The sequence below is a fragment of the Danio rerio genome, chromosome 2, assembly GCF_052040795.2.
Source record: "Danio rerio strain M-AB ecotype USA chromosome 2, GRCz13ab, whole genome shotgun sequence".
NCBI lineage: Eukaryota > Metazoa > Chordata > Actinopteri > Cypriniformes > Danionidae > Danio > Danio rerio.
In genome coordinates this window covers 4,412,501-4,427,852 of record NC_141022.1, presented here as the reverse complement: position 1 = coordinate 4,427,852, position 15,352 = coordinate 4,412,501, and the positions used below count along the sequence as shown (strand labels likewise).

At 38.0% G+C, this 15,352-nt stretch overlaps 1 protein-coding gene across 3 annotated transcripts in view; it reads right to left on the bottom strand.

Annotated features, from left to right (window-relative positions):
* The window catches only part of npc1 (Niemann-Pick disease, type C1), a 43,323-nt gene that overhangs the window by 2,814 nt on the left and 25,157 nt on the right, over positions 1 to 15,352 (bottom strand). For 2 of the 3 annotated variants that reach the window (NM_001243875.1, XM_087239433.1), the window contains exons 14-24: positions 14,231 to 14,345; positions 12,986 to 13,113; positions 10,995 to 11,129; positions 9,339 to 9,428; positions 8,872 to 9,062; positions 7,107 to 7,222; positions 5,480 to 5,609; positions 4,193 to 4,393; positions 2,695 to 2,926; positions 2,450 to 2,563; positions 669 to 831 (exon numbers count right to left, since the gene is read on the bottom strand). In NM_001243875.1, the coding sequence (NP_001230804.1) occupies positions 669 to 831; positions 2,450 to 2,563; positions 2,695 to 2,926; positions 4,193 to 4,393; positions 5,480 to 5,609; positions 7,107 to 7,222; positions 8,872 to 9,062; positions 9,339 to 9,428; positions 10,995 to 11,129; positions 12,986 to 13,113; positions 14,231 to 14,345 (1,615 nt within the window). Of the gene's footprint in view, positions 1 to 561; positions 832 to 2,449; positions 2,564 to 2,694; positions 2,927 to 4,192; positions 4,394 to 5,479; positions 5,610 to 7,106; positions 7,223 to 8,871; positions 9,063 to 9,338; positions 9,429 to 10,994; positions 11,130 to 12,985; positions 13,114 to 14,230; positions 14,346 to 15,352 lie in introns of those variants that run through there. The other variant, XM_087239432.1, reaches the window with a different exon arrangement.

Sequence of the window (15,352 nt, the reverse complement as noted above, 5' to 3'; positions counted from 1 at the left end):
CATTTTGGGGAGAACTATCCCTTCAATGACAATTACCTAAAAGTTTTACAAAAAAAATTATATATATATATATATATATATATATATATATATATATATATATATATATATATAAACACATAAAAATATTCTATAGTACTTTCTAATATTTGTTAATCCTAACATTTACTAATGCTTTATTAAAAATCTAAAATAATATCTTTAAACTTTAGTTAATGAAGTGTGAGTTCAAGTGTGAGTGAGTTCAAGTGTGAGTGAAACGTGAACATGAAAATCAATATTTACTACCCAATTAACAAGCGTTAATAAATGCATATTATTGATTTGTGCTAATTAATTTGACCTTTTGATAAATCTTTGTTATCTGTAATAAATCAGTTTCTTTATTACATATAATTTATGTAAAATTTCATTATAGGATCTGACAAATGGTTGAATTGTGTTTTTTTTGGAAATTAACAATTTTATGAAACATCTATGAAAATGTTTTCTGATTAATAATCATTTTAAAGTGTATATAAAAAGGTAGGCATTATCAAAAACAGTAATCAAAATTTTAAAGTAATACATCCCTTTTTTGGTCATTTAATGATGCCTTGTCTTTAAATGTTTTAAATGAACTACTGCTTCAAGACAAATCATGAATGTTCTCGGAGATAGTGATTTACCTGCATAACTGAGTAAGACAGGCAGGAAGATGAGGCCGTGAGCGGCTCCCAGAAGCACGATTGCCAGATACATGCGGAAGTAGAAAATCTGGAAGATCTGCGATTTGGACAGAGCGAGAATCAGGATCCCGCCAAACTTGGTGAGGGTGATTCCACTGAAGACCTGCAGACACACAGCAGCAGACAGAAGAGGAGTCATTTCACTCTCATTTACACTGCTTCATGCAGAATCAATCCACTAATTTGACACCCTTGGTGAGTATCAGCAAAACATTTTGATCTGCTCAAAATTCAAACTCAAATTAATTTGTTTTCAGTCAGAGCAGAGTTTAAATGGGGTATATGCAGTGGTGTGAAAAAGTGTTTGCCCCCTTACTGAGTTTTTTTTTTTTTTTTTAACATGTTTGTCAGATTTCAATATTTATAAATGAAGGATATTATTATTATTAAATGAAAACTAAACACAAAGCTACATAGCCCTGTGTTTTTTGGAGAAGTGTTGCAGTGGAGAACCTTCCCAGGTGTTGCCGGCTGACCGAAATAAACCCAAGTGCGCAAATGAAACCACAAATTCTGCTGTGTAACAAATATTCTGAAGAAGAATGTCCGGTCATCTGTAAGTGACTTCAAGCTGAAGCAAACTTGGGTTCTGCAGCAGGACAATGATCTAAAGCACACTAGAAAGTCCAATTCTCAATGGCTGAAAAAAAGAAGACTCTGGAGTGGCCTAGTCAAAGCTCTGACTTGAATCCAATTGAGATGCTGTGACATGAGCTTCAAAAGGCAGTTCATGCTTAAAAACCCCTCAATGTGGCTGAATTACAACAATTCTGCAAAGCCAAGAGGGCCAAAATTCCTCCACAGTGCTGTAAAACAGTGGTCCCCAACCCGGTCCGTGGATCAATCAGTACCGGGCCGCACAAGAATTAATTATCTTTAAGTTGTCAGATAAAGTAGCTGCATTTAAAGCCAAACTGAAGCATATTGGACATGTTTCAAACATTAGCAGGGATTTTGTGCGAGACTGAGCCTCACTCACCAAGCTGGTGCACGATCATCAGTCTTCGCTGTTAAAGGAGTTTGAGCGCTACTTCCCAACCTCAAAGGACCCACAAACGGCTAGGGAATGGATACGTGACCCATTTGTCAACAAACCAGCTGAATCCAGCATGTCCGTGCAAGAAGAAGACCAACTGCTGGAGATCGTAAATGACGGCGGCCTTAAAACAGTGTTCGAGACAACAACTCTGCCGGTGTTCAGGATTAAAGTAATGGCAGAATACCCAGAGATCGCAAACACAGCGCTGAAAACCCTGTTGCCATGTCGAGATGTACATGATATGCATGTTCTGGCACTCACTGGGTGTTTCACGGGCACACACAAAGCTTGCAGGTAAACAAAAACGGCTTATCATAAGCATCTTATCGATAATTATTTACACGGTTGGCATTAAGATGAACATATAAACGTGATCTGACTAATTTCTATCAGCTAAAGGTGTCTGGAAAAATATTCAAAGGCTTTTATTGTCATAAACCGCACGGACGTGAATGCGTCTGACTGTTCTGATTGGCTAAAGCAGATGCTCACGTCAGCACGTTCTAGACGTGCACGTGCTCGTCATCCCCCCCACCCCACTTTTAACTAATATATATATATTAAATATTTAAACATCTTCATTTTCGTTATTAATTTGAACAGAGTTAAACAAAGACTTCTTCTCTTATTGACCCAGGGGGCGCTGTACTGTGTGTGTTTGTGTGTGTGTTTGGGGACTCACGGAGCTGCCCATATGTGCCAACGCCTCCTCTGCCCGCTCCACCCGGGAGCTCCTGGTGCTGATGGAGAAAGCCCTCACTATATGACTGCAGAACTCCACTGATATCCCACAACTCTGCACAACAACAACAACAACATCATATCAGGATTGAGAACATGCAAGAGATCATGGGCACTTCAAAATAGTGAGTAATCTTTATTTTTGTGTGATCAGTCTGATGGGTCAGTATCAGTTTTGGGACTCACCATGACCAAGTTGACCAATGAGACAGCGTTGAGGCTGATGCTCCAGAGCCACATGACCCCGAACATGTTGATGAGGATCATAGCGATGGTGAAGCAGACGAGCACCGCCGACCAGAGCTCAAAGCCCAGCAGAACTGCCGTCACAATGAAGATGGCGGACAGAGACACGCCGAGGTTCAGCGCGGTGTCATCGACGATGGTCAGATACTGCTCGTAGAAGACGTAAAACACACTGCGGATGAGGAGAAAACAGGATGGAGGATGTTCAATCTGAAAACAACAACTGCTACATATAAAACAGTACAATATTAAAACCATTATGTCACTGGGAAGTCCCCATAAAGATAGCTCTGTGTGTGAAATAATTAGCCCTTCTGAGAAATTAATTCTGCTTCAAATATTTCCCAAGTGATGTTTAATGAATTTTTTTCAGTGTTTACAAGTCTTAGTGTTTTTACATTTGCCGGTAATTTTCCGGAAAGGTCTGTATGTGTGAATAGGGCCTAAGGCACTCACCCTTCAACCAACGCACGCCCCCCAACAGTGCCGATATACAGCCATATCGCCCTGCTATGAGTTTGATATTGCTCTAGATCACAAAAGGACTAATAATTTTGCTTTCAACATTATCATATTTACCATAAATGATACAAAATAAAATATCCAAGCTTTCATCTTTTAAACACTGAAACTGCTCAGGATTTAATCAGATTTTTTTTCTTATTAAAATAAAATCTTAAATGAACACATTGAAAATTACAACACTAGAGTATATTCAATATTATTTTCATTATTTTATATTATTATAATATTGATTAAAAGGTATTACTATTACTATTAAATTAATAAACATGTATGATTTTGTTATGGTAAATGTATAGTATTTATAATCAACAATTAAATACATATTTATTAAGAAAATAACAAAAAACATTCAGTATTTAATCTGCTATTTTATATGCTTGTTGCAGCAACAACAACTCAGCATATTTATCACCTTCTAAAAGCTAGTTATTTTTAATTAATAATAAAATATAGTGGGGAAAAATAACTAACTTTTATAACTGTAATGCCATGTTAAAGTGATAACTTACTTATTTCATTCATTAAAAAAAATACTGAATAAAACAAAAAAATTTGGTATGTCCCACAATTTTTCTAAAGGAGATGTAATAAAAGAACCAACAATTTCTTACATTTAAAAGACTAGATTTACCAAAGAAATGTTTACTATGGTATCTAAAGCCGGTTTAGAGGTGTGCAGAGTTTTTTCTCAATAGTTTTTGCCCAGTAATCACTAGGACACACTGGTTTGCATATTTATGATACATTTTCAACGTCAATTTCAACACCTTTTATGGAAGTATAAGTTCTGCTTTCCTGAATCTGCCATGTGACTTTAACTTTCAATGCAAACCATTTATTCAACATCAGCAAACTTAAAAAAAAAAAAAAAAGCTAAAAAGCCCAAATCTCGCTTCAGTCACTATGTGTTTACCTGTAAGGGAAGACTTTGTAGCTCTTGTCATGCGTGCTGAGGGTCTGTGTGATGTTGTCTGTAAGCTCTCTGGCCATCTTCATGGCATTAATAAAGTCGGAGGAGTTTTTCAGGATGGTGTGGTAACTCATGAAGTATGTGGCGCCCACATCTGTGTTGTTGTCTTTGAGATCCACGGCAGTGCCGTACGCTGCATGACCACTGCACAAAACACACAAGCCTTAATACAGCGTTCTCATATACACTACATTCAACTGACACTGTTGCATTTATACTTCTGTCAATGTTGCTCTGTACTGCTCTAAATTTTGGACAGCATGGGAAATGCAAACAAAAAGCAGTCATTTTTTTAATTTACTTTGTTATTAGCATTTTATTGCAGACAAAACGGCACACATTATTTACTGGGTCCCTTTTTAAATAAACACGTATTCAAATGTTGGTTCTTGCGACACATTTAAAAAAAAAAAAGTTGGGACAGGAGCAGTTTAGGGCTAGAAATCAGGTAAATTGTTTAAGTAATGATGTGATTTGAAAAGGTGATGTCAACACGGGATTGTAATTATGATTCAGTACAAAAGCAGCATCTAAGAAAGGTCTAGTCATTTAGGAGCAAAGATGGGCAGAGGATCGCCAGTTTGCCAACAAATAAAAGAGAAATTATTGAAATTACTATTTACCATTTTATTATTATATTATAATAATATATGAAGAAATTAATAATATTCTTATATATATGGAAGTTGTTACATGTACTTGACTGGCCTGTCTACAGTCCTGACCTGTCAATATGTTGCCTTCTTTTTCAGGGACACCCATGCATATTTTAATAAGACAATGCAAAACCACATTCTGCACACATTTCAAAGTCCTCGCTGCAGAGGAAGAGAATAACAGGTATTTGATTGGCCTGTCTGCAGTCCTGACCTGACCCCAATAGAGAATATGTGGCACATTTTGAAACTCAATGTGACAACGAAGACCATGTACTGTTGCCCACCTTAAGACTTGTTTGCAGGAAGAATAGTGTAAATACACAGTATGGTTACAAGCTTGCGGCCTCATTTATTCGTTATGATAACATGGTATATGCGTCTCCTGAAGATAAATATAAAAAAATAATGCAACAGCAGTTGTGATTGACGATCTCATATGATGTAAGAGATCGCAATGACATGATGTGTGCAGGTGCTGTCCCATTTATTTTAGGATTAAACCTTGAAGCCCTTCCTCTTCACACTCTGTTTCAAGGGCCAAGAGTGCTCAGCAGAAAGTGTTTAAACTTACCCTTTTCCACATTTGATATTGGGGTTGTCAGAGAGAAACATGGGGAGGAAGTGCATGAACTCAGTGCCGTTCGGTCTCTGTTTCCCACTAGAGGTCATTGGTCTGCAGTGAACGCAGCTCTTGTCCACCACTGAGAGAGAAAACATCTCAATCACTCAACTGACGATAAAACTAACAAAAATAATGTTTCATCCAAAGAGAAACACAGTATAAGCACATTTAGTCAAACAGATATCAGACAGGTAAATGATTTGGGGTAAACGACTCCTTTACAATCCACTTTTAATACTAAAGTGATCCGATCATCACATTAGGAAAAAAAAATCTTGTTTCCTCTGAAGTCATAATAATTTTAGGATATTTTATTTATAGAGTTTAAGTAAAAACTCAATATTCTTTACAGAACAAAGTTTACACAACAAAACACAAATTGTTTTGTTCTGTGAACTGCTGATGTTTCTTCTAAAACGTTTAATATAACAATTGGTCAACATGTTAAAAGATGTCATTGTTTCAGACTGGTTTATATATTTTATGACAACACAAAACCATCGTTTTCACGTCAGAAGAGTCAAGAAATCAAGATTTGCTAGTATAACCCTGATTTTTTTAGTCATCAAAACATTGATTTAAAATATATTTTTGAAAATTGGGTCTCACTTTACAATAGGGTTTGATTAGTTAATGTTAGTTAACCAGATTTTACTAACATGAACACGTTTGGCGCCGTTTTGTGAATGACTAAAATGTAAGTCAATGTTTTATTCAGCCATTTTAGTTTCTGCCAGCTTTGCGTTTGGCGCCATCTTGTGACTGAATACGCAGGTTAGTGCACGTTGTTTTCATTTCCCTTGCGTTTAATTAAGCATTTAAGAAATTATTACAGTTTTAAACAAAGTTTTGTGGTAAGTATCCATAAAATAAGCCAGCTAAAGTACATCCAGGACGTTGTTTTAACAGAATAATGTACTCTAGTCTCTGCTTTGAGTCAGGCTGCCGATAACGTTAAACATTTTGTTTAAAGCTTTCCCTTACACAATGCACCTTGAGTTAACATGAACTAACAACGTACAACTTTATTTCCATTAACTAATGTTGGTTAACATGAACACACACTTTAATAAATGTATTGCTCGTTGTTTGTTCATATTAGTAAATACATTAACTAGCATAATGTAATGTAGCACTAATAGCTTAGGTCACAATTCATAGTATTGACAAATCATTAACTAACACGACTAGCGTAATAAATTACTAATTAGCTGTGTATTAATAGTTAGTAAGGTAAAAGTTGGGTTTTGGTATGCAGAATAAGATCAAACTTCATAACTACTAATGAACACTTCATATCTTAATAATAGGCAGGTACATTACTGATCCTAGAGTTAATAGCACGAATTATGACCTAACCTAAAGTGCTACCCATTATTGTGTATTGTAAAACTTTACCTACATTTTGCACAGTGTTAACAGATGTTTAAAAAATAAAACAAAAAAGATTTTACTCATCCATTCAGTATCATCCTGAAAAACTGAGAAGGTTCATTTTGTCCACAGCAGTAGGTTTATAAAGAGCCAGGAGCAGTGTGATTTTACTGTATGCAAAGGTCAGTAAACATTGGTTTACCTGAAGCGTTACAGAAAGCTCCTGTGCTGTTGTAATATCTGCAGCAGGTCGACTGCGGCTTCACCCAGTCAAAGTAGTCATCCAGCCAGGACGAGGGTACATTACTGATCCTTGTGCTGAAATCATCACACAAAACATCAATATACTCATCTGAAAGTGCTTTTTCCAAAACTTAAAGCAACTTTATAGGAATTTCCTACAAGTATTTATAAGGCTATTACAGTAAATTAAAAATAAAGACATGAAAAAAACAGTTTGGTCAAAGTACTTTCCACAGGTTTGTAATATACTTGCGGGGTGTTACCCAAATTGAAACACACATTTTACCCATAACACATAAATGGTTAACTACATGCGACAAACAAAAAATTATGTGATTTTAAACAACATATTCATTATTATACTGTTAAACAAAGTATCATTTCAAAATAAAGATAAAATAGGCTGTTCAAATTAAAAGAAATCCACCATTTCCCTTAGTTTTATGCAATTCAGAATCTCTCTTTCTCTCTAAACGGCCACTTTATTAGGTACACCTTACTAGTATCGGGTTGGACCCCCTTTTCCTTTCAGAACTGCATTAATCCTTCCATCGTGGCATAGATGGAACATGATATTGACATGATAGCATCTTGCAATTGCTGCAGATTTGTCGGCTGCACATCCATGATGCGAATCTCCCGTTCCACCACATCTCAAGTGCTCAATTGGATTGGGAACTGGTGACTGCGGAGGCCATTTGACTAAAGTGAACTCATTGTCATGTTCAAAAAACCAGTCTGAGATGATCCGCGCTTTATGACATGATGTGTTATACTGCTGGAAGTAGCCATCAGAAGACGGGTACACTGTGGTCATAAAGGAAAGGACATGGTCAGACAGCAACAATACTCAGGTAGGCTGTGGTGTCGGCACGATGCTAAATTGGTATTAATGGGCCCAAAGTGTGCCAAGAAAATACCCCCCACACCATTACACCACCACCACCAGCCTGAACTGTTGATACAAGGCAGGATGGATCCATGCTTTCATGTTGTTGATGCCAAATTTGGACCCGACCATCCCAATGTGGCAGCAGAAATCGAGTCACCAGACCAGGAGATCGTCTTGACAATGTCTACATGCTTAAATGCATTAAGTTGCTGCCATGAGATTGACTAGAAATTTGCAAGTTGGACAGGTGTACCTAATAAAGTGTCCGGTGAGTGTATTTTGCAGCCAGTTTTAGATGTCAATAGGTTCTCTGAGTATTTAGTCAAGTTTTTCTGAATCGTTTTGATTAAAGAATGAATTATTTAATGGTTCTGTGAAAGTCAAGCAAACCTAAGTCAGGCTTAAATGAAAAGTAAATGCAAAAACGCACACAATTACCAACAACTTAAAAGTTGAACCAAAGACATTTTAGGAGAATTAAAAACTCTGGCCGAAAATTTTCTGAAGTCCCAAAAAGGCACGTCTCTGCGAGTCTGCTGATCATGTAAAACTGTTTATGGGACCGTTTTCAGGCACACACAACGGGGCAGTACGAAATGAAACTTTAAATTAAATGTGGATGGTTACCAGGACAGATTAAAAAAAAAGTGCAAAAGGATTATAATGGCAAAAAAAAAATACTTGGGTGGCTGTTAATATGACTTTACCCAGGTAGAGTCTATATGTGGGAAGCACTGGGTCACTTGAAACGAAATCTATTTAAACTATGAATAAAAAGAGTATGTTTGCAACTCCATTAATACTGGTTGATTGAAAGTAAAGCATCACTCACTAGTTGCTCATGAGGGAAGCGGTGTAAATCTGCTGGACCAGAGAGTCGTTGTTGCAGCCGACTCCACCACACACTGCGTTCTGGCCCTCAAACGTCTTATAATCATGGCCATCTTCAACCACGAAGTAAACCGGCGGCCCGGTGTGTAGATACTTGCTCAGATTCCCAAAGTAATTCAGCACATATGAGTCCTGAAACAGCAATACAGTGACCATTCATACACAGGGTCTCCACAAAGCAGGCATAACGGGTAAACAAAGCAGACAACATTTAAAGTGGCTTAAAATTTTTTTTCAAAATGGTCCTAAGACAAGAACGCAGGCAAATTACCAATGATTGGTTCAATTTGGATAACCTATGAATGCAACACAAACGCACGTCACACAAAATAAATGAATCACACCTTTACAAACAGCAACTATTAATGTAACACTGACCATTATTCAAAACTGTCAATAAACACTCACATCAGGCATGGATAGCGTCTGCTCCAGTCCAATCTCCACTTTATTAACAACGGCAATGCTGAAGGACAGCATTCCCACAAACACAGCAACCTGCGGAGGAGAAAAGAAGATTCACAGGTAAGAAAAAAATATTTAGTGACAGAATTTACTTGTGAATACTTGACGTACACTGGTTTATTATCAGTGGTGAAAAGAGTACAGAAAAATCATACTTAAGTAAAAGTACCATAACTTGCCTAAAAATGTAGAGCGAGTAGAGTAAAAGTATCTGTTGTAAATATTACTCAAAGTACGAGTAAAAAGTAGCCCTTTCAAAAGTACTCAAGAGTAGTGAGTGTTACGCTGTAAACAGCTGATGCGTTTACATGTAGTTTGTGCATGTGTGTGTAAACGTAAAATTCTGTAGTGCATTTAGTTATTGCCCAGCAGGCACACAACATCAAAAGACGTTAATATTAGGTTAGATTTAGGTTGTGATGTCAGGTGACCAAAATTCAATGCGTAGCCAGCGAGTAAGAACAACATTATTTTGATGTCCAATAATGACGCTGATGATTGGTTGATTTCAGGTTGTGTTAGAAAGTGACCAAAATCCATCATCTTAAACCAACGTCATATTGATGTCAAATACTGACATTTATTGGTCATGTATGGCAACCAAAATCCAACATCTGATAGACGTCATAGTGGTAACATCCACACAACGTCAAGCTGTAACATAATACGGTGATGATATTAGGTTGATTGTAGGTTGGACATTAGACATTGACGTTGGTCTAACATTGAGTTCTGACGTTAACCTGATTTTTATTTACAAAACAAAATGCAACATCCCCACGATGTTAAGATACAACTTCAATCTAACATGTTGGCTTCTTGTGCCTGCTGGGCGCCATTTCGGTCTTCATATGGTAAACATCCGTCATCTCCACATCAGTGACATGCATCTCTGGGTCAGTGCATGTAAAGATTTTGGACATCTTGGACAATTTTATAATTGTTAAAATTGTTAATGTCTTAAGGTAGTTTATTATGATGCGATTTACCTTCTATGTGCGATTTGATTGGACAGGAATCACATGATTGATATTTCTCATCTCCATAGACAAGGAAAATTAAGTAATGACTGCAGGTTGAAATAAAAATTCCTGAGGAAAAAGTACTCAATTACAGTAGTTTGAGTATTTGTAATTTGTTACTAAACACCACTGGTTATTCTGCATTAACAGTGGTTGACGGGGTCGCTTGGTGATTTTAAAAAAGTCAAATAAACCTTATTAAATTATTAGAATTACCAAATTTCAACCATAACCCACAGGAGATAAAAATAGTAGTTTTTAATACTAAAAAACAACAACATGCAAATGAAAAGCCATCAGACTTTAAATATTTTTTTTTTCATAGGACTGGTGTGTTTACGTTAGATTAACAACACAGCAATAGCGTCAGCTGCAGCAGATTGATTTTATAGAAGCAGGTTAAACTTTGACACCTTTATGACAAATACATTAAAAATGAATACAGGCCACAACTGAACATTGAGGATGAATTTAGTTTTTTTTTAGGGGTTTGTGAGTCACTGGCACTGTTATTTTGGAGGTTGTGGGCTGAAACGTTTGGGAACCCCTGTATTAGGGTTATTTTCTGTCCACCTACCACCAGAGGGCGAACCCAGTCCTTCAGGATGAAAGGAGCGTATATTTTCTTGAAGAAGCGGAAGAGCCAACCTTCAGATTTTTCTTCTTGTCCATCAGACAACTTCACACAGCACAATATATCCATCCGATTGGCCTGGAGGAGGAATAAAAAAAAGAAATCAATAAAAAATTCTGTAAAAAATATTACCCAGTTTATTCTCAACTCTTGCACACCCTTGTCAGACCCCCTAGTTGTTCACAATTTGTTTTGATGATTTCTTGCTATAAAAATTATTTTGTGATCGTTACATCATAATGCAGATAAAAAGGTGTCAGTGTAATTACTTTACAGGTTGCTCTGAATTACCACTGTATTATTAAATCCACTTCATGAATACATGTTTATAAGATCTTAGGGATGCACCGATACCAATTTTTTGGAACCAGCCTGAGCCGGGTTTCACAAACTATTCGCAGCACTGAAAGTATTCCCCACACAAGAATAAACTCAGTCGGAAAGATGAGAGAACAGAAACTGATTGTGAGAATAATTGTACAAAGAGGTGCACGCTGCGTCTGCGCAGCTAATGTGTGAATGAAGTGCTTGATAAATCACTGAGACACATTACACAGCACTCCTGTGGCCTGTGGACACTTCCAAAACAGTAGCACAAAAGGGGAGAAATCAGTGCGTTGAGGATCTGTCCAATGTATTATTGAGCCTTTTCCAATTTAAAGTTTCAGGTAGGCCTACTTTGCGTGTGAAGAGCAGGTAATATCCCTCTCTACTACAGTGTAGTGAATGTGATCTGCTGATCTAAGGGGGCTTTTCACACCTACACCTTTTGTTTCGGAACGTGTCTCGTTTGCCCAGTTAGCGCGGTTCGTTTGGCATATGTGAACAGGGCAATCACGCTCTGTTCCGCGCCAAAGTAATCGCTCCGAGGTCGCTTGAATGAGGTGGTCTCGGCTCGATTGAAACGAACCCTGGAGCGGTTCGATTGCAGTGAGAAAGGGATCCAATCCGAGCGCGGTTATATCACAGTGTTTTATGGATATGTAATAGGCTTACGGCTATTTGAAGAGAGAATTATGAGTATGGCGGGAAGTTTCGTGAGTCTCCGGATGCCCGCAAACGAGTGATGATCTCCCGGTAATCTTGCGTCTCCCTCCCGGTCCTCAAATAGGCATCGTCGCGCACCCTTCTCACCCCTCCCCACCGCGCACCTTGTCAATCACCATCAAAGCACCAACTCTCCTGACAGCTTAGCGGGATGCTGCAAAATAAACCCTGACCAATGTGAGGAGAGTTTACTCGCACGTGACTTGCTTTAGCTCTTTTGGTCCGATTAGAAACTTTGCAGTGTGAAAGGGAACCGCTCCAAGAGCAAAGAGCAACAATGTAACAATTGTAATCTCTGTTTCGGAACAACTGAATCGATTCACAGGTGTGAAAGCACCCTAACATGATGTAGAAACAGCAATGATCTCCATGTTGCAGGTCAAAATGAACGCATTTAATGCAAAACTAAATGCATTTCTCTACTGGTTATTTAAAATAACAGGAAAAATGAGTCTTGGAGAAAGTTTTTGGTGTTGTCATGAACACGACGCGCAGTTTGATTTGTGAATGAATGAAGAATGATTGACAGGTGGAGCAGCTGGAAGAGCTGTAGTGAACATGAATTTAACCTCTTGAATACTCATCTGTGCTTCACATTAAACTATAGAATAGATTCAGAACATTTAGGATATAGTAGACCTACATAGCAACTTTCCAGTGCCTTGTAATAGGCTACCTTCATGGGTTTTCTGGCTTATACATTACACAGAATATAGCGCACGCGCAAGATCGGATTTTGATCGGTACCAGCTGGACGATACCCAATCCAGCAAAAAGATGAGGTATTGAACCGATATCCATCCAAGTATCGGTATCAGTGCATCCCTAATAAGATCCTTGACTTTTGTCATCCCACAGGTAGGAGTGTGTAACCTTTGCCCTCTCACCTCTTGTCTCTTGATGTCGAGGCCCAATAAAGACACAAAGCAGCTGATCTGCAGGAGGAAGTCGATAAAGATGGCCAGACCAGCGAACAGAGAGAACGTCCTCACCGCAGGCATGGTGGACAGAGCACCTGCAGACACACACAGAAAATGGATTTCAGGAAATGAGAATCAAGCCACCTTTCTCTCACTTCTTTGTCATATCAAATGAACACATTGTTTACATTACAGGTCCCACAAAGTGTTTTGAAATGCACAGCTTTGTTTGATGGCTGACATCAAACAAAGCTGTGACATGACCTTTTTTTTAGCTAAAGTGCATTAGACTCATGATGACAGCAAGGCTGCCTAACACACACACACACACACACAAACACACACACACAAACACACACACACACACACACACACACACACACACACACACACACAAACACAAACACACACAAACACACACAAACACACACAAACACATTCAGTGAAACATTTACATTTAGTCGTTTAGCAGACGCTTTTATCCAACGCGACTTACAAATAAGGACAAGGAAGCAATTTACACAGCTATAAGAGCAACACTGATTAAGTGCAGTAGGCAAGTTTCAGGTCTGTAAAGTGTAAGAAGCAAAACATTAGTAATATATACATTTTTTTTTTTGTAGTACAGTTAGTGGTGGAGCCAGAGAGGCAAATGCAGATTAGGAAGTGAAATGGAGACTAAATAGTTGAGTTTTTAGTCATTTGCTTGGAGACAGTTTGTGACTCTGCCGTTCTGATGCAGTTAGGGAGTTCATTCCACCAACTGGGCAGATTGAATGCGAGAGTTCGGGAAAGTGATCTCTTCCCTCTTTGGGATGGAACCAGGGGCGACGTTCATTCACAGAACGCAAGTTTCTGGAGGGCACATAAATCTGCAGAAGTGAGAGCAGATAAGGAGCAAAGCCAGAAGTCGCTTAGTAGGCAAACATCAGAGCTTTGAATTTGATGCGAGCAGCAACTGGCAGCCAGTGCAAACGGATGAGCAGGGGAGTGACATGTGCTCTTTTAGGTTCATTAAAAACCACTCGTGCTGTTGCGTTCTGAAGCAGCTGAAGAGGTTTGATAGAGTTAGCTGGAAGCCCGGCTAGTAGAGAGTAAAAGGAATGGTAAATATCTTTTAATCGATTTGAAACTATTTTATAAAATCTGATGTTGTTTCATTCCCGTGTGGTTTGTGAGAAATGTCTAGGTTATGAACTCATGTGAATGTACCTAAAAAGAAGGCCACGGTCTCAGAGAAGGAAGAGAGGAACATGCTGGGAGCCACATCTCCGAGGATTCGGCCAATCTGCTGATGAAGCTCCTCCTCTGGCATTCGCTCGTCTCTCTGAAGAAAATAAAAAGAAAATTACTTGGAGAAAAAAAAAACAATTGTATTTCTCATTAATAACACTAGCTATATGTCCAAACAATTATGAGAATTAGGCTTATGCACAAAACTGGAATACTGCAGAAAACATTTGTGAATAAAGCCCAGTTTCCATCCAATGAGGTGAAAGAACAATATAGTCATTTACTGTTAAATCATGACAAATATTTAACAGAAAATTGAGTTTTGTGAGGTAGAAAAGGCTAAAGGCAGGGGCCAAATATTTGTAGGCACAAGGACAGGGACAGTTATTAGGACAGGGGCACCTCAGAAGCCACTGTGGGCCTCATTTTTCATATAATAAATGAAATGCGCCTCAGAAGATGAAGACAAAGTGTAATGAATGCACTAGGGTTGTCACGATACAGGAATCGGTACTGAAAATTTAAAAACGTCAATTTCCCACGAACATTTGACTGCTGTTTAGGATTGTGCTCAAGTTTTTTTAACATTTCAGTATCGATTGGAACCAAATTCCAGGATCATGACAACCCTAGAACGCATAGTGACTTTTGGATTATTAAGAAGCTCAAGACAGTTCTGGAAGTAACAATAATAATACTGAACCACTGTGAAGATGGATTTTAGCTGAGGGATTTTAGATTGGCCAAAACAACATTTCAGATGTTTTATAATGTGGTCAGTCTACGAGTTTGCTAATTAATGCCGTCCAATTGCTTCCATTTTGGTTATCACATGACCTGTTAATACAAAATTGGCATGCTGTAAAGTAGGACTGGGCCGATAAACGATATTATATCGAATCGTGATAAAATTTATCTCAATAACAATGATAAGCTCTGAACTTTTGTTTACTCTATATCGATCTAAAAGCCAATCACACAGCAGAAATGTGCAACAATGGGAATTGAAAAGTTTGTTGATATTAGAGATGTATTGAACTTTCGGCCACCGAAAATGTGCCATTTAATAGACCCTCTAATTTTTGTGGCTGCAGTCATTGT